General features: G+C 43.1%; 1 protein-coding gene across 23 annotated transcripts in view; it reads left to right on the top strand.

The window, feature by feature from the left end:
• MTSS1 (MTSS I-BAR domain containing 1) overlaps positions 1-19,788 on the top strand; it is a 125,255-nt gene that overhangs the window by 92,288 nt on the left and 13,179 nt on the right. For 9 of the 23 annotated variants that reach the window (XM_040547098.1, XM_040547083.1, XM_040547099.1 and 6 more), the window contains exons 6-10: positions 1,122-1,196; positions 12,083-12,240; positions 13,500-13,607; positions 14,524-14,621; positions 16,589-16,799. In XM_040547098.1, the coding sequence (XP_040403032.1) occupies positions 1,122-1,196; positions 12,083-12,240; positions 13,500-13,607; positions 14,524-14,621; positions 16,589-16,799 (650 nt within the window). Of the gene's footprint in view, positions 1-1,121; positions 1,197-6,921; positions 6,934-12,082; positions 12,241-13,499; positions 13,608-14,523; positions 14,622-16,588; positions 16,800-19,788 lie in introns of all 23 variants that reach the window. The other 14 variants (XM_040547080.1, XM_040547089.1, XM_040547097.1 and 11 more) reach the window with 3 other exon arrangements.

Raw genomic sequence — 19,788 nt, 5'->3', positions numbered from 1 at the left:
TTCCAGGGGTTGACTTCCTTCTAGCACAGGTGCTGAAAACAGCAGGCTTAAAAATGGAAGGGTTTTGCTACACCTTAAAGAAGCAGCATCACCATGATTTATTATGGGAAGGGGAGAACTGGTGGGAAAAGGAGCATGCGTGGTCTCTGAAGGATTTGCTTCTTGCACCCCTGCTGCTGTGGTCAAATAGAAGCAGCTAAATCAGTAGCTCTTAAAGAAATTTCGAGCTTCTGCTCCAGAGAGCATTAAGGAGTTAGTGAGTAGAAGGGAAGAATCACCTAGGATCCTGCAGGCAGGGGTGAGTCACCAAAGTGATATTTAGGATAAATAAAAGATATGTAGGGTTTAGGGGGTAGACCTGAGTGTTGGTGATGCAGTTGGCCCCTTTACAGTTCCTGTGCCTGCTTTTGTTTTTCCATCTATAGAAGAGTAGTAGCATTGGCCTCCTTTATTAAAGTGTATGTGTATATGTACATGCATACGTACCTTTTATCTCTTTTTTTTTTTAAGTATCAGTTTTCCTATCTGCTACCTTTACCTTTGGTGTACCTGGACCAGAGGTGGAATATTTTGTTCTGGGATTCTGATTCTCCCGGGGTTTGCAGCTCAGCTGAAAATGGGGACAGCTGCAGTGTGCTCCACTTCATGAGAAGGAGCTGGCAATGTGACCCTTCCTCATGCAAAGTTTTAGCACCCTCTCCCTCTGCCTGGCTTTCATGCTGGGTAGAGATCATGGGATATTCTCTGCCTTGCCATTTCTGGATACTTGTTTTTGAACACAGATGTTTTGAGAAACCTGTCATCTCTGTTTTCCATTCCTGAGAGTGGTGGAGTGTCTGAAATGAAAAGCACTCTAATTTTGTACTGTGTTCTCAGTTGTTATTTCTGTAAAGGCTTTGTTTATTTGGGAAAGATTTGCTATGTGAATGTGCTCACACCCTAAAATGTTATATTAAGCTACACGTATAGGCACTACAAAATGTGAGTTCTGAGCTGCTTTGATTAATGGTAGCTATCCCCTTAAAGTTTGTAGTCTAATATCTTTAAACATAGCCTTTTTCTGTGAAAAGCATCTGTTTTAACATCAAGTGTGTTGATACAGAGACTGTGTGTTTTTTTAGAATACAAAAAAGCCCGCCAAGAGATAAAAAAGAAATCGTCTGACACTCTGAAGCTACAGAAGAAAGCAAAGAAAGGTAACTTGCTCCATCCTTGTACTTTTAAAGCCTTCTCTGGTGTGCTCATTGACAAAGACTGAATAGCAGTAGGATTTTCTGTTGTAATAATTTGGTCCCCTGTAATGTATTCCTGGTATATACTTGAACACCAGGGTACAATTACTACGTGTCATTTAAATCATATTCTGGAGCTGCTGTCTAATGTTCTTATACAAAAGCCTTTAAAGTGTTTGTACAAAGTCAATCAGGTTTTAAAATAGAGCGTTTGCTGCTAACTTACTCCTGTTAAGAGCACTGACATTGTAACACGACTTGTGCAGATACCTGCAAAATCTTTGGGAATCTTTGGAATAATATTAAAAAAGCCATTATGTGAATGTTCTGGAACTATTAACGTTTCTCACTGTTCTCCCTTTCCACCACCTTTTTTTTTTTTTTTTCCTAGCTGCCTATAATCTCCCAAACCTTACATTATTCCTCAGAGCGTGAGAAGGTGGTATGGGCTGTTGTCAGGGGGAGGGCACTTGGCAGCCACAGAAAACTAAACGATGAGTAAGAAAAGAAAGGGAGTTCTCCACAAAGGCCATCTGTCTTTCTTAGCAGCTGAATCTCATGCTCCCACCGCTCTCCCACCACCATCTTGTCATGGGAGCTTCATCACCATGTCAGTGGAAACACGCATCACATTGGTACCTGCAGCGTTGCCATCGCTGGGGGTTTTACTTAGCAAAGTGCAAACCCCACCAGGCTTCGTAGAAATGATACGGAGCTTGTGCAGAAGCAGACTTTCTTGTTCCCTTTCCTGGCACCGGGCTCTTCCCAGCTGGGTGGGAAGTGTGCTTTGAAGAGCTCTCAGCCTGCAGGTTGCAACTCGTGCTTACCCTCCCGCCTGAAAACTGTGAGCCCAGAGACGAGCAAAGCAAATGCTGGGGCGGGGAGCTTCTTGAGCTTTTTAAATTTTGTGAGTTTAGGTCTATTCATGGATTTTCCAGAATAGATGAGCTGTCTCTAACTGTCCTTCCTAATAGGTGAGTCAATAATTATGCTAGCAGAGGGCCACATGGCTGGCAAACTACCCTTGAATTTTAGTTGGCTTGTTAGAGGGATGAGGGAGGGAGGGGAGAGATGGAAGCCAGGAAGCAAGAGCATACCTCAGTAGGCTCTCTGTGTCTCCATGTGTTCATGGAGAAGCTTAATGTTTTAAATCAGAATGGTCATCTTTAGGGGGACACGATTTTTTGTGATAAGATTGTATTTTGGGGTGATGTGTAAACTTGTTTCTCGTTTTGTGTGGTGAATTGTCTGACTTCAGACCAACGGCTTTAAAAAGTCTGCAGTATTCCCTCTGTTTCTTTTCCTTTCTTCACCCCTTTCTGGTTTTATCACTTGTTGCCCCTGTGTGGTATGAGCAACCCTTCAACACATGGCAGGTGAGCCCTGAGGAAAGTAAGCCCGTGATCTGGGAAGAAGGAACCAGTTTTTGAACCTGTCTTTGTGAGAGACAGTAAGGACCAGTTCAGATCAGTATGTACCAGTACAGACCAGTAAGGATCAGTTCAGACCAGTATGGACGAACCAGTACAACCCAGTAAGGACCAGAACATAGCTCGATCCCCTTTTTAGCCTATTTCTGAGTAGAGTAAGTCTGTCTGCACTCTTGGAGGAGGAAACAGTGTTTTCTGGGTTCCTGTCTTCCTCCCGAAATGTGTGCCATGTCTAGGGAAGAGGAGGTCAGCTCACAAGTGCCTTGTCCTCCTTCAGGATTAAACATTTTTGAGCAGGGAGTGAAACAGCCCTCATTTTGCTATCACTTTTATAGCAGCTCTGCTATGATTGAAGTATCTTTTTTTTTTTAATGTCATTCTCTTGCTTAATTTCACTATGCTGTGAGACGCTTTTGGCGTTCTCAGTGAGCCTGCTGTATTTCTGTGCTGTATCCCTTGGAGTCACTGTCCCACGTGTGGTGTTTGGGTCCGGAGCACAAACTGAGGCAGGGTTAGAGCTGGTCGCAGAGGGAAGCGTACGGAGAAGATGGAAGCAACGAAGGCTCCCAAGTGGCCTCTGCAAGAACAAGGAGGAGCAGCAGTAGTCCTGGGGAGCTGAGGGTTGTACATGCCTGTTCTCACGGCCCCTGGGAGGAGAGAAGCAGTGAGGTGTAAAGGTTCGTGTGGATGTGAGAACAAACACCCAAACCTGCCAGCCCCATGGGTGCCTGACACAGCTGGGCAGGAGGAAGAAGTTCTCCCAGCCTCCTGACAGGCTAATCTACAGCAGCTAAATTTAAAAAAAAAATAATAATTAAGTACCTTTTCCCCTCTTTGCCTTTTTGGTCCGTGCCTTGAAGGAATGCGGTATTGGTCTGAGTGCGGTGTCAGGTGTTGGTCTGCAGACCTCCGTGTGTGTCCCCCCTTGGCAGATCTGTTCAGCGTGCTGCGTTGTGGAGTCTGTTGTTCCTATTGACACCCAGGCAAAAACATAATCCAGAAGGGGTTTATTTATAGAATGATAAAGCTGTGGAAGTGAATTCATTCTAGGTCACAATTGAGGTTTCAGCTATGGGCAGGAAAGCTCTCAGGCTGAGGACACAACTGCAACTGCTTCCCTGCAGCTCAGACTCGCTTTTTTTTGTTCTGGCCTTCCCCAGGCAGGACCTGTCCCTTTCATTTTTTTTGTAAAGTTACTGACTCACCTATGGGAACTCAAAAATAACAAATTAATTCCCTTCCTCGCACTCGTAAGAGTATTTTTGAATTAACCTCATGATCATCCGTGGGCAAGTGAGAAGTTTGCCAAATTCTGAATCTGCTTAAACACCGTGCATGCTACTGAAAGTGTCCTTCCAGCTTTCTCTGCTGTGACTGGATGGGAAAGCGGTTCTCTTCTGCTCTGGGCAGCTTCAGATCTAGGAACTGAAATATAACCCCAGACTTTTCCCATTCGCATCCTGGCAGCAGCGTCCTCTCCCTGCCGCACCAGGCTGCGGAGCCTCCCTCTCATAGCTGACCGCTGCATGTAGTAGCTCCGTGCTCCTCGCCTGCGGCTCGAGGAGGTTTGGGAGAGAGGACGTGGCTTGTCCTGCGGGTTGGGCACCCCACCTTGGCTCTGGGGGGCTGAACGCCTTTGGGTTTGCCTGCTGTCTGCCTTGTGCATGTTCTGGTTCCATGCGACCAACTGGGAAGTTCAGGCCTGGTGTTTAAGATCATTTATTAGGAATCATGTTTGCAGAGTCGGTGTGTTAATTGCAATAAAGGTGTTTCCAGAGCTTGCAGTGAGGGGGGAAACACCAAGCTTCCCAAACAAAACAAAAAGGCTTGGGGGTCCTTTGGGGAAGTTTTGGTAAAACGACAAATCTGCGTGTAAATGAAGGGCTTGCATTTTGAAAGATCTCACAGGATTGATTTTCATTCTTTTTGTTGTCTTTGACTATAAGGAAAAATAAAGGCACGGGCAGTCTAAACAGCCTCCTGGTGCAGCTCCCAGGTCCGTGCAGTGCCTGGGGGTGTCCTGGTGGCTGCATCCTTTCCTTTACACCCTGCTTCCCAGGGGGATGAGGCCGCAGGGCATCTCGCCCACCCAGCGTTGAAACTTAGCTCTTGTCTGAACGAAGGGGGTCCACACAGCGTGTGGAACAGCAGGCGTTTCTTAAATTGCTCTTTGTTTTCAGACAAACATTGGACAGCAGAAGTCAGCCCAGCTAACCTGAGTCAGCAGAACAATTATGTATATACGTCCAATAACTTCCACGTTTAGGCTTCTGCTGAGTCGAGGCCTCCTAAGTGGACACATGGCTGCTAGAAGCTGTGGAGGCTGTATTGAGTTCAGAGGAGAGAGAGCCGCTGTGGCTCTGCATGTAACTAATTTGGGAGGTTAACAAAATGCACGATTTCTAGTTCCTTTTTTCTTATAAAAAGGTGTCTAACTCAAATGATTAACTTAAAATATAACGGAATGCATGTGTGAAATCTGGAGTGCATGTGGGCTTTATCCTCTGTGTTTCTTTCGCCTCGGACACTGATGATTACCTGGACAGGTTTCACTTCTGCCCCTAACTTCTCCGGTAGGTTTCGTTTTCAGGTTCTTCACGTGGCACTGGCCCACAAGCTTTGAGGAAAATGTTTAAATCCAAGAGGATTTGTGAAAAGGAGTTACATGAAACGTTCTCAATAAAATACCAAGGTTAATATGGCATGTGTTCATATAAAAATGGAATTTTGTTTCTGAGTGATTTGTAGCAGTTTTGGCAGAGTGCCACTACCAGTCAGTACACTGTTAACCTCTTGCCCCGTCAATGTTGAGTATCCAAGCCACCAACCTGTACTTTTGAGTTATTTACCGGTTTTCAAAAGTACTCTTACCAGACTTTTAATGAGGTTGAGGGAGTAGATGATTATTAACTTAATGTAATATGGTCAAAAGTGCTTTCTCTTCTCCTTCCTCCCCATTAGCAAAGATGACATGTTGGCGGTTTTTACAGTCTTTGCAGCAGTTTTTGGGTAACACTCTGGTCTTTGAAACTGTAATACTGCTACCCGTTCTCAAGGATGATTGCACAAACCCCGTGACTCTTAACTAAAAACCATGAAGCTCTTCAACATAATTATAACCGAGGAACACCTCGGTTCTTAAAGCAAATGCTGACTTTCCCATTCGAGTACTTTGCACTCTTCTACACTTGAGCGTGCTCTGTCTGGGGAGGGAGGACCCCAGGCCAGCCCCTGTCTCCACCACGAGATGTCCTTATTTCTCCCAGCAAATCAACTGGGGCACGGTGACTGCAGTGAGCACCAGGAGAATGGCCAGGACTCCCTGTGGGGTCAGTATGACACTGCTCAGAAAGAGAGAAACTAATCAGCAAATCATCCTTATCTGTTGTGGGGAAAAAAAACCACAACCCTGTGTGGATGAGGCTGTAGTGCCTGAGGGTTTTTTCTGTTTGTTCCCCCTCCTCTCCTCCATCTTATAATGCAAGCTCCACTTTATAAAAATTCAATGAAGACATGTTGGATATGTTGCAGAACCATGACCAAAGATCTTTCTTTGACTGTTTATTTTCATTCCTTGAGTTTTGAATGCCACATGACAGTTCCCCTCTTTTTGACAGCAAGCCAGGTTTATTGCAAAACTTTATATATATATATATATATATATATATAGTTTTTTAATTAAAATCATATCACGGTTAATCTTTTTGATGTTCTTCCACATTGCATCAGCAATTAGTTTTCCATTTAATGACCAATCTATTAATGTAATTGCTGCAGAGAACATCAAAAAGCGCTGTGGTTACGAGTACAGCACCCGCCCGGAGTTTTGCAAGGTGCTGAGTTCCCTGTCCCGCGTGAGGGTTTGTGCCCTGTTCCACTCCATCGGCTTGACCAGCATCTGACACTTGTCCGTGTTGTGCCCTTTTGCTGAAACACCAGTTACCCTGTTCTCGCCTAAGAATCTGCAAGCTAAACCAGGATCCTAAACTGATTTAAATCTCTTAAAATAAGACTGTGTGATAAATAACCGGGAGTTTAATTTACAACAGCTCATCCAGAAGCAAAGCTAATGCCTTTCTGTTTATCAGCAACGGAGGAGGTCAAAATAGTCTAGCTGAAACTACTCACTCTCTTGTCTTGGAGCTGATGATAATGTCTGAACTCTAGGAGTGCTGGAATACCAGTTTGACTTTTTTTATTTTCCTTTCTGTGTCAATTTTGTGTCCTGCAATTTCTCATCATGCGCACCTGCCTGACAGCTGAGGCTCTGGGTAAGTCTGTGCCATGCTGTAACCCTGGTGGCTGGTTTATTGTAGCCCTTGCTGTGGCCTCTTTATGGTGTCTGGTCTCCACTAACTGCCTAGACTTTAATTTCTAATGAAACTAAAATACTGCCTAATCTTAATGACCAAACCTTCTTATGATTGGTGTCTTCTTTTGGCATTTAATTGGAACACTGTAAAAGAAGAAAATCAGTACTGTAGATAAACCTCTGGTTTATTTTAGAAAGGGATTAACATGGACTGATAAATCATACCATAGTCGTGAGAGAAGTTAAATGGAAGAGACACGTCATCAAGGTGATGCTCAACTAATTGAATATCTTATTGTTAATATGACTTTTAAAGTCTAGAGCTTCAAGTCCTTACTGTTGTTTTTTTTCGTAAACCTGTGATCCAAATCCCCTTTTATTCTGAAAATCGCATGCACCTTTCTTAACTGATAGATAAGAAATCACATAAAAATCCACGCTGGGGAAGGGGCGGAATCAGCATCCCAGTTGTTTCCTCTCCTGCTGCCTGATCACGTCTCGAATCCGTTTGAACTGGAGCCTTGTTTCAGCTGTTGCCTTGCAAATGTAAAGTGGTTGCCTTGAGATCCTCTTGCGAATGCAACGTGGGGTTTCTGGATTTGGGAGATAAAATCACACCTCCACTTGTAGGCGTAGCGGTGTGGCTGTTCAGGAGAAGCCTGGATTCATTAGGTCAGGACTCCTAACCGAGGTGCCTCTGCTGGGCTTCTGGAGCCTGGCACTGGCACCTGCTGCTTGCACCCTTCTTTGAAACCACACGTTGTGTTTTTCCTGGTTTGTAATGCAGCCTGCAAGTTTCCTTTGGTAACTGGGAACTTTGCTTTTAAGGGACAGCTTAGAACTTGTGGACATTAGGAGCTCGTTGGGAACTCCAGCAACCTCCAGAAAGACTCAGGTTTGGTTGCTGAAGGGCTCTGGAGCTCGCCGCAGCAGTGAGGTTTTCCACCTCTCTGTAAACAGTTGCAGAATCCTAGATCCGTGTGAGTTTACGTGTGGGCTTTACCGTGCAGGGCTTGCAGGGGTTGTTCATCCTGGCAGGTGAAGCAGGTGGGCTCTTAGGATTTGGGACCGAATGACTTGGAGCCTGTTCTGGCAGAGGTGCACTCAGGGTTTTATGACAGCGTAAATTCTGTCACTCTGCAAAGTGTCCATATTGGGTATTCAAGTTCTGTGCAGACACCTGGAAGATGTTGGAGGGAGCAGTCTTTAAGTGAGAATGTGGAAAATGATAATTTCATCAATATTCACTGCACTGCCTACTTCATCAATAGCAGCATTAACTTTAACACTCAGATTTGCACTGAGAGCATTTAAAAATGACTGTTCTCCCTTGCTGCTACTGACAGCTTTGCTAGTTTAAGTTGTCCTATAAAATATAGGCATGAAATTGAGTTGAAAATTAGATTTGCCTGTTTTTCTTCTCCCAAACATATTTTACCAAAGTTCTTTTCAAACAGGGTTTATTTAAGAAGCTGTATGAGGCTTTTAGCAGTGGTTCTCACAGACCACTAAAACTGAGCTTTGAGAGCATGTTGGTCCTTTACAGCTCTTGCACATCGTGTTAGTGATGTGAAGCACCTGTCCTGAAGGTAACATATTCAGACTGTCCTTGGGGTAGTGAATTTGTGTTAATAACGATGAGAAGCAGTTCAGCTCTTGCAGTTCAGTAGCTGTCGATTGCTCGTGTCAAGCAGCAAGTCCCTGTGCTATCAGAGCATGGTGCTTTCCTTCCTGGTAGGATGGGAGTCAGTCCACAACTTCTGGTCCTGCATTTCTGGTCCCCTCTGCAACACCAGAGCTCCAATTCGAGAGGGTGGATCTGAATTTCTCCTCCCTTTTCAGGCTGTTGGCTCGTTCTTCCATGTGCAACTGGGTGTGCTCTGCAGAGCCGTCCTGCCATCACGCTCATTTCTAGCTGACTCCAGATCAGAGACCCGTGACTACATTTGACGCTTTTGACCATTTCTAATGCTGTTTGCTTTTGGTGGGTCGTTCAAACCTGTTTCCAGCTGGTGCCTTCTTTCAGGTGCACCTTTCCAGCTGTGAATGATGAGCCTGTTCTGGAGCTGTTTTCTGTAGTTATGCTAATTGTATTGGTTTGGAAATGGTTCCAGATGGGTAACCTAAAGCCCAGAGAACGTGGGCGGGAGAGAATAATGGATTGCTGATGTTCATATGAAAGCGTGCTTCATATCCACAGGCAAAAATAGTGCCATAGGTTGTCAGGGATACCGTAGTCATGACCTTCCTTCCCCTAATGCAAAGGGGGAGAAACTGCATTGCTCTCCAGTGGTCCGTGTTCCCTTCTGGGATAGATCCAGACTAATGGAGACCCAAGGTAGGTGAGGAGCAGAGGGCTGCTGGCCCTCACATCCTTGGTGTCCTCCAGGTGTAGCAGGGCTGCTGAGGGGCTATGATCTAAGCTGCTTAGCAAAGAAAACTGGTTCAATCGGGCAGAGATCTCGTCCCTCAAATTCCCGAGCTGCCTGAGTGCTGTGGGAGGCAACTCATGATTGAGAGAGTAGAAAGAGTTATGCCTGATTTCAAAAGGCTTGCTAGATTGATGTCTGCATTAGGGAGCTTTCAAAGGATGTTAATAAAGCTTTCCTGCACCTAAAAAATGAGTTGCAAGGATACCTGAAGAAAGAACTATATTCATGCCATGTAAACATCTGACTTCAGAGCCTCATCCAAATGATTCACCCAAGCTTGTTTCCTGCTCTGAATTATACCCCAGACAGCTCGTGTGTTTTCACTGACTACGCAGGTGCCTAAGAGCCCTAGCATGAAAACAGGTCCCTAAAAGTAGCTGGGAGGAGATGGTACGTCTGCTGACTTCCAGACTCACGTAAAGAAATACACCAAATACTTCGCAGTGTGATCATTAGCTTGATCGTTATCCTAATAACTGTGCTGAGTTCAGTGGGTTGCGCAGGCATAAATGAGGTTTATTTTTGCCCCATGTTTTGGGTGCTCTGTTGGTCTGGTCCAAGACGTGGTGCTCTGTGGGGTCCAAATAAATCACGAGAATTCACTGTCATTGAACCTACTTTTTATGAGTGGAGTCCGGTTGCTTTCTCAGTGTCTTCTCACCAGTGCAGGCGAATGCATTTAAGGAGGATTTACTGCACTGGGTGCATGATCAGCTGGTGGAACAGCTCAATGCTTACAGCACTTCTCCAGAGCTGACCTGATGAGTGTGTCGGGTTAGTGAGCAACCAATACATTTTGCATTTGATCCATCCACTCTAGTGAGCCAGTATCTAGGTATAAACAAAGTGAGCTTATTTCACCTGTCATCATTTTTCGGGCATCTCTCAAAATAAGGTTCTGAGCAGTAATGCAAGTCTCAGTTTCATAAGGAACATGAAAGGACAACTCCAGAGAAGTATACGGTTTAATCACTGCATCTGATTGCAAAAAAAGAATATGAGAAAGGGCCTGAAATGTACAGAACAGTCTTCAAACAGAAGGGCCCGGCTTGTTTCTGAAGGATGACGGATGAGGAGGCACAGGACCTTTGGAAACACGTTCAGTTCTTCTCTGAATTGTTTCTGGCGGACGCTAATTTTGAGAGAGGAAGTAGGTAACTGCAGCTTCAGAGCCTTTTATTGTTAGTGACTTACTTCCAGAGTGGTTTTATGACCCCACTGCACCAGTCGGTCTGATCTAGAGGACCAGACGGGTGTTCCTGCTGGCAGCCCAGTACCCGAGTGGCTGTGCCGGTGTTACACCGCACGTGGCTCTTTGAGGGTGCATCGCAGAGCTCTGTGCATGGGTATCTGCAGGTCCATCTGGGCTATGTCTAACTCTGTACAGAGGAGATTTGGATGTATCCGGTCCTTAATGCCTCTAAGCCAGCATGATTCTCATTGTTTCCATTCCTGCTCCCTTTCCTGCTCCTCTGGCCGTGTATTTGTGTTGGGGAGCTGACGATTTCACCTCACTCTAGAGTCTGAAGAAATACATATGATGATAAGGCAAGGGTGTTCCTCTGTAACCCTGACCTGAGTCATTTGCACTCCATACTGAACACATGAAGAGACTTTTTTTCTTCCTCATGCTCATAGTTTTAAATCCTCTGTGCACAAAGGTGGTTGTCCATAAGAACTGATTTTGGGTAGCTGCAACTCACCCACCATTTTTAAATGTTATCTTCCTGGTATTTAGCAACAGCAGAATGGAAATGCACGTGGCATACTTAATTTGCTTGTGTTGTTTCTGGGAGATTTGAGACAAAGTTACCCAACAGAGGTTCTTTACAATATTTAGGGGTGAAAGCTGCATTAAAAGATTTTACAAGTACAGCAGTATTGGCTCAGTAATACCATGGCTAAGCAGCAGATCTTCGTTACCAGAGGAATGACTTTTTCCATGATGCAGAGCAAGTAGTTGGTGCAGAGTAAGGTGCTTCAGTGTCACAGAAAGTTTTGGTGTCGTGAGTTGACCATAATAAACACAGTGAAGCTTTTTGATTGCAGAACATCCGATATTTTCTTCCGTAGACAAATACAGATGGTACCAGACATTAACACGTGTTTGAGATGTTGATAGGTTTTTGGGTTTGGACTTCGGAATGAAGAAAGGTGTTTTGTCAGTTGCTTGTGTAAAGTGCTTGAATCCAGTGGTCCAGTGGTCAGCAACACATCCCTAATATCTTCTCACATAGAAGATTCATTCACTTGTTTAGTGACTCTGCAGAGTTGTCATTAGGACCTTGCTAAGCATAAAAGTAGGAAGGAAGAGGGACATATCTTGGGTTGGTAATTTATACCCCCCCTAGTAAGCTGTTGATTTTTCAGGGATGATCTGAAGGGTGTTTTCAGCTAACACTTCGAGAAAGTCCTTACGTGAAATGCTGTCTTTGGCTTATTGAAACCTTTTGTATTCATCTGGATTTCTATCGTGTGCAAAAGGGAAAAAGATGCTCTGAAATGATTAATTCAGCTGGGGAAAAATGCCTGCAAATCTGAATGAAGGGAAAATGCTGGTTGAGACTTGAATTGCAAAAGCACAATCTGGCAGCAGTGCTGACTGAAAATAAGGTATTCCTCTGTGTAGATCCACAGTTATGACAAAACGTACTCTTGTTTGTTTCCTGCATACAGGACGGGGTGACATTCAGCCCCAGTTGGATAGTGCTTTACAAGATGTCAATGATAAGTACCTGCTGCTTGAAGAAACCGAGAAGCAAGCTGTCAGAAAAGCTCTGATCGAGGAGCGCGGGCGATTCTGTACTTTCATCTCGATGCTGCGGCCTGTAATAGTAAGAGCTCTCCATTTCAAGTCGGTGCTGTGCACAGATCGTAGAGGTGGCCAATAGCCCCTACAAAGATTAGCTCGTTTTATCTTTGGAATGAATTTTTAGAGCCATAGAGACTAGCCGAAGTTCAACCTGCATCTCTGCCTAGGAAGTGGTGAGAATTGGGCATTTTTTGTAGTCATTTAGAGTAATTCAGCATCTGAAGGCACTGGATACTTCAAAGAGGACTAATGGGGAAACAGTGGGTTGATTTCCTCCTGCATATGGACTTAAGATATTGCTAATGCACATTTTTTTCCACTGCTTTTTTTTTTCTTATCATCACATTTTAATATAAACCTTCCTTACTCCTACTCCAGCGCTAGAACTGATAAATTTTTCAAGACCTCCCCTGTGCATATAATGACATTATCTGACAGATTGCAGCCTGCTTTCATGCAGTTTGCTGGCAGCTCTTTTCCTCCTACATGACAGCTTTTTCAGTTCATGGAAAAGGTTTAAGTATATTTTCCTAATCTCAGGGTGTTTGAAGCCCAGCGATGAATTGCTTGTGGCTTTCTGCAAGCGTGAGGCATTTCTGAAGGGCCTTCAGTGGACTGGGAAAACGTTCCCAATGCTTGTTTACAAAGAGCATCAGTGTCAACAGAAAACCATTTTTAGAGAAGCAGGAAGGTGATGCCTGAACAGGTGGAGGTGAATTGCAGAGTGAGGACCTGATCAAAACTGCCCTGGTAGCAAAGGGATTACTGTGGTAATTTATGGTGCTAGAATTGTCTGAATTAGCTGTTGATGTAGCCTGAGCCAGAGTGAATCATGGATGTATTAATGATCTATTCCTGTACAGTGCCTTTATCTCAAAGTCTCCAAAAGGTAGAAAAAAGTATGAGTTTAGCTCCTGCTTAAGTTTGAGTTAAAATCCTTAAGATACATTAGTGAGTATACACGGAAGAATTAAAATTATTCCAAGTGCCACAAGAATGGCACTCTTTTTCTGCACAAAAAGAAGGCTCAGATTTATGTCATTGATGAGGAAGGGGATTTCTGGGCCTCAAAACTCACAGCAATCTTAAAAGTGTCGCAAAACTCTAAATGAGTATTTCCAAGCCTCTTTCATAAGTAGTGGTTGCTTAACAGACAAACAAAAAGCAGCTCTGTTGGGCATTCCTACGGTCATCAGGAAAGAGAAAAAGGTCATGTATTGTGTTATGGATCTGATTTTTAAAACCAAGGCTGTGATTAGCCCTTTTCTTTTGTCTTTTCAGGAAGAAGAAATATCAATGCTGGGAGAAATAACCCATTTACAAACCATATCAGATGACCTGAAAAGCCTCACCATGGATCCACACAAATTGCCATCTTCAAGTGAACAGGTTAGCCTGGAAAATGTTTTTTTTTTTAGCTTGTAACTTTTTTGTGTGTTGTGAGAAATACTGATTACTAGCATTTAGCGGCTTTATGTTACATTCTGTAGATGCTTCACTTCAGCAAGGTGTCATTTTAAACGTAAGAAATTTTAAAAAACAGATTTTGAAGTACCAGGCAAGTGCTCCTAAGCTATTTGGTGAGACCAGTGTGAAGTGGTAGTTGCAACAGTTTGAAGTATATAAGTGAAAATGCCCAGCTTCTGTTGAGAGTATTTGAATGGGTGTCACCTCGTCACCCTACACTTAAACGTCCCTGTCTGTATGTGGTTACAAGATTGCTGGGATTTGGTATCTTGATGGAGTCTAACATTTGAACACTTTTCCATGCTATCCTTAAAATGCATAGGAAAATGTGTATCATTAAATGACTCCAAAAAGGACCTTTGACTTCAGCTCTTTTGTGTGAACTCAGTTTTCTTGTTATACCTTATAACCCTTATCGTTGACATAGAAGTATAAAGGAGGGAAGCTCTGCTGTGGGTAAATATTGGACCTTCAATATTTTTCTAATGTGAGTTTTTAAATGCTATAGCTACTGTAGTTTTTAAGAGAAAAAAAAAAAAACAAACACACAACAACAACCTACAATATGGATAAAATAAGCCTCCAGTTTACTTTTTAAAGATTTGTCCATTCAAATATGAGCATTCCTTCTGTGATATCAGTCCTAGTGTTAAAGTATGGTAGTTTCAGGAAACTCGGAGATGGAGTTGCCTCTCCTCTTTGAGATCTGTAATATGCACAGCCAATTGGTATTTAAAGTTTGCAGTGGAGACAAATGTTGTATGACAAGCAGATGGTTTCTGCTAACAGGAGAAAAAAAAAATCCGTGTCCCTGATGCTATTGATTGTCTTTCATCAGGTAATTTTAGATTTGAAAGGTTCTGATTACAGCTGGTCTTATCAGACTCCTCCATCCTCTCCCAGTACCACCATGTCCAGAAAATCTAGCGTTTGCAGGTAAGTAGACTGGTAATGTTTAATTTTAACCTGTATGGGGGCAAAGGGAGTTCAGACTGTGATACGGATTTGTTTACATATTTAAATCTTAAATAACAACTCTTAATGAACTCAATCCCTCATGGTCTTTATCCATGTGAGTGTGTGACTGGGAATACTAAAAAGGATGGGCATGACCGAACAACTTTTGAACTCAAGACAACTTGACGATGCTTTTGATTTAGTTCTCTTGAATCCATTTCAGATCAAAGAGCAGACTGTACTGATCTAAGCTCTGAGATTGTTCATTCATAATTTCCTTTTCTGTTTTTCATATGATGACTTTTTAGATTATTCTAAGTAGCTGTTACTAATCAGTAAGTTAAACTGTTTGAAAAGGAAAAATCATCCTTGGCAATTACCCTATCAGTCTGGTAGATGGGAATGTTTTTTTGATATGAGTTTTTCTGACTGTTTAATGCTGTCTAATGCTGTCCTAAAATATGTTGAAACACTGGATTCTGTCTATGCTTTCTCTGTAAAAACTGTTTTCTCTCATAAAACAGTTTATTAGCATGTTGCCCCTGTACCTGGTGTCTACATTTACTCTTTCCTTTTACTGAAAAGGAAAATAACCTACTGTGTATTCTGCTCTAACACCTTCATAGTTGCTCTCAAATGATTTTTTAGTTTGCTTTATGAATAACGTACTACAGGTTCCCTGTGTATGAACAAAGTTACCTCTAGCATGTCAGAGCAAGCGAACATGATGTTATGTATCTACTTGCCTCTGCATGCAGATATATATAAAAAAAACAACTTCAGTACTTTTATATATATATGTGAAAATGTGCATATGTAGAGCAATGGGCACAGGCTTAAAGATGCAATATCCTGAAGCTGTAAAAGAAAATGGCTAAAAAAAATCGATTATCTGGTCCTAATCAACCTAATTTCATGTGGTAAAACCTGTATGGGCACCATTGTGTATGGGTAAAATAAGGCAGAGCTCCTCTTCCTCTGCTGCAAGCTGGCTTGTCCATCTTGTATGTACATGAGATTTGTGAACAAGAGGTGCTGTCCTAGCCCACGTACCTTTCAGAGCCATCCTGTTAGCTAGTCAGAGGACTCCTGCCAGTGAAAGTAGGAACCTGCCTTCAGACAGATGCATCCTACTAGTCCTGCTTAGCCACCTCAGCAGCAAATTTTAACAGCTCCCACATTGTGGCTGGCATGTCATTGCTCCATCGATACTGGACATCAATAATCAATCTCTTTGGTTGAAATATTTTTTTAATGCATATTAATTTGAAATTTTAATTTTCTGGTGGTCTTTCTTACTAACTAAAGCTACATAACCAGAGGTGGGACTTCACCGAATATGTATCATCACATTTTTTTTTTCCTGGTAGAAAGTGTTCATGTGAGCAAAACCTGTCCTAGGCACTTTGAAGTATGGGGTTTTGGTAGAGCTTTCAGAAATCTCATACGCTGGCCTGCTGATTAAACCAAACTGCATGTCAAGATGCAGACTTTTAGATGAACCATGATGCCTTCAGACCTTCTGCTAGAGATCCTGTTGAAAATTTGGTCCTTGGTGCAGTAGGAGAGAGCTGTCAGCAAACATTTTTTGCACGTGTTTTGTAAAGGCTAGAGAGGGCACGTCGCAAATCCCTTCATCCATAACCTAACGTGAACTGCGAGTGGTTAGAGAATATGATCATTTGAGTGAAATTCGAGGTAAAATGCCATTTTCTCTCTGGTCACAAGGGATACTGCAGCTGCTTACAGTTCTTTACTGATATATATGTGCATATATATATATTTATTTAAATTTATTTTGTCAACATTTTTTCTTTTCCGGTTTATGCTGCCTGTTGCTAGAGACATGTGGAATGTTAATTGTACTGTATATGGGTCTCTCCCCACCCCGCCCTTGTGTCTTTTCCTCTCCCCTTTCCTTTCTTTGTTCCTTTTGTCTCTCACAGCAGTCTGAACAGCGTTAACAGTAGTGATTCCCGGTCCAGTGGCTCGCACTCGCACTCACCTAGTTCACACTATCGCTATCGCAGCTCCAATCTGCCTCAGCAGGCACCCATGAGGCTGTCCAGTGTGTCCTCCCATGATTCTGGATTCATGTCCCAGGATGCTTTCCAGTCCAAATCGCCATCCCCTATGCCACCAGAAGCACCTAACCAGGTACGTGCAAGCATGAGAACAAAAACCTGAGCGTGAGCTGGACTCTCTAACTTGGCTCACCTTTCACAAAAGCCTGTGGTGTGATTTTGGGGTACCTTGGAGTCAGATTAAGTGCTGAGGGTAAGGTTTATCTCACTGCACTTCATCCATCTAAAAGTTGGGCCTCTGGTTGAAGTGATCTGTGCTGCTTTTGCAGTTAGCACTGAAGAGAGGGATGAGTCGCTCTCAGGGACTTTGATTTTTGCTCTGGCCCTGGAGAGAACCTAGATGCCTAACTTTCAGATGGGTACGGAGGAGAAAAGACTAAGAAATCCCACCCTGCTAGAAGGAGTGACTATTCACTTTACCCACTGAAGTTACCAGTTAATATACTACAGGGATTGCAAGTTGATAATATCAGATGGCTGTTTATTGTTTAATGGACAAAAATAACTGCCAGAACGGCCTTCTGACAGCCTTGGTATTGATACTGGTGGCTTTCATAACAGGGATACTGGGGTCCCACCAGATGGGCCCCTACAAAAGGCCAGGAATGCTCAGAATGCCATTAACAACATCATATGAGATCGGTTTTGCCATTTTTGATGACATCCCTTTCTGTGGATAGGCTTGCTCTTCTTGACTTCCAGTTGAGCACCTTGCAGAAATAAGGTTTCTGCATCAAAACAAGAGGTGTTTTTAATTCTTTATGGAACTCTTAAGAAATATGAGCAGATTTTCCTTTAGTGTGATAAACGTAGTTGTACTCCTTTTCATGTAACGGGGAGTAGATGGTCATGTAGCCAATAATGAATTTAATCCCCACAGTCAGCAAGCAGCTGACAATGTCAGTATTAGCTGTCACCAAGTGCCACCTGCACACTTAAGCTACTCTTAGACCACCTTGGACAGTGCACAGACCCTTACTGCCTGCAGAACACTTAGTAAGTAGCACTCACAGTGGAATTTTTAGGGTATCATTGAAAATAGCACTGGTTCATTTAAGTTTGGAGCATATTCTCGAGGGAAGCTCAGTATTTTTTTAAATCTGTTTACCTCTTTCATTTTAATAGAAATGCTTTGTTGTCAAACGAGTACATCTTCTACACTGTCCCCAGTCTGGACACATCAGCGTTATCTTTATAGATGACAACCTGAAGAACTTTGTGCACACTAATAAAATGAATGTTTTATTTAGATTGGCTATGGCTAACCTAAGTGAAAAAAATAAATGAGCAATAATAAAGTAAACTGGAATAGTAACAAGGTAAGGATGCTGACTTTTAAGATACGTACATTGGTTATACATTCTAGCATCATCTTTGGTTTTCATAGTAACCACTGCACCTGCATAAAAGGGTGGTAATCTACGTGATGGTGCTATGTTTGCAGATGAGGATGTAACTTTGCAATTGCCCCTACCATGGAAAAAACCCAACACCTCTCTTTGCAAGTTCCCCTCTTAAACAGGGGAGAGAACTTAGGCCGGTGTCAGCTGGCAGAACATCCTGAAAGTCAGTGGAGTCACGCTGATCTACACCAGCTAAGTTCACATACTTTGACTTCATTTTAGAAACTATCCATAAAGTTGCAAACCGATCCAAGCATCACTTGAGCTATTCATGAGCTGTAGAAGGCTGCAGCAGTGTGGTGTTGACTTGACAAGTGTAGTGTGTTGGTATAACAAATAGGTATGTGCTCTGTATGTCTCCCGTTCTGTATACCTTTACGCAGAGGAAAAGGTAACAGATCATTGCCTGGCCGCTTCATCTTTGCTTAAGTGTCTCGCTTTGTATGTTCAGCACTAAGTAAAATATGTGTGTGTCGTGCTGACGGATAACCGTGATCGTGAGCTTACCGAGAAGCTGTTCAATTTACAGCGTTATTTCATGTTGTGTGTCTCTAACCAAACCGACCGACAGGTCTTCCTTTCGGCGTTGTGCTTTTGAGGCTGGGCGGTGGGAGGGAGGAGCAGTGGCAGTGGCTGCTGACTGTTTCTAAAACACTGATGTCATTGTTTGCAGCAGTGACACTGAGAAAGCAGAAAAGCAAGCTCCCGAATCAACAAAGGAAATTAAAAGCTATGTATCTTGCGCAGGTGGACACTTGGCTGATGTTTGCTGGCTACATGCTCTGGCATCTGCTAGCAGCAGTAGTTTTTAAGGCAGCAAAGCTGATTTTCTTTTAATAATGGATTTTAAAAGAAAGTGGAGAGGATCTGAATAAAATTCCCAAATTATGGGAATTACAGCATATGAGCAACGTGAAGTTTTTATGCTCTCACCTGCATTTTCGACAATGAAGTGTCACTGAAAATTAAACTGATCTTATTCAAAATCACAGATGGGGGGTAAAATTTTGAAGAAGAAATAAGTAGAGATTTAAACAAGATACAGACTGTACTAGAGGAGAGATGACTGGCAAAATGAAGACTGCTTTTCGGACTATAGTTGATGAGTAGTCTTCACAGTTTTCACACTGCGTAGAAGACAGGAAAAAGAGCAATTATAAAACCAGGCTCTGCCCTTAGGCTGGTTCAGTGTTTCTGCAGCATTACCGTTAAGATCACTGGGAGGAAAAGTGTTAGCCTCTAACAGCTGTACATTTGGAAAGTGCCCTGTAAAATATTTTAATCTTAATTAAGCAAGTGCAGTTGGGCGAAAAGCATCACAGATCTCTTTCTGGAGCTGAGTAGTTTCTCTAAATGCCTGGTTTGAGGTCAGCCTTGGTCAGCATTGCCCTTGGCATGTGCTGAAACCACGTAAAGCCCTGGGCAGCCCTGCTGCAGGGAGCACAGAGTAGGTCTTGGATGAACGTCCGACGTGGTTGGTGCTGCTAACCCTACACGTAGCCCCGTGTAGTAGGCAAACTGGGGCCTGGGAGTATCTGCGATGAAGTGGTATGGTAATAGTAGTTACGTTTGTGTTAAGGGGATGACAGTAGAAGGATCCACTGGACTTGGAGTGAACATGCGTGGTGATTTTCATAATGTGGGGTGTGGTCATGGAGT

The sequence above is a fragment of the Cygnus olor genome, chromosome 2 (genome assembly GCF_009769625.2).
Source record: "Cygnus olor isolate bCygOlo1 chromosome 2, bCygOlo1.pri.v2, whole genome shotgun sequence".
NCBI lineage: Eukaryota > Metazoa > Chordata > Aves > Anseriformes > Anatidae > Cygnus > Cygnus olor.
Note: the sequence above shows the minus strand (reverse complement) of the source record. Positions and strands in the feature narration are given on the sequence as shown.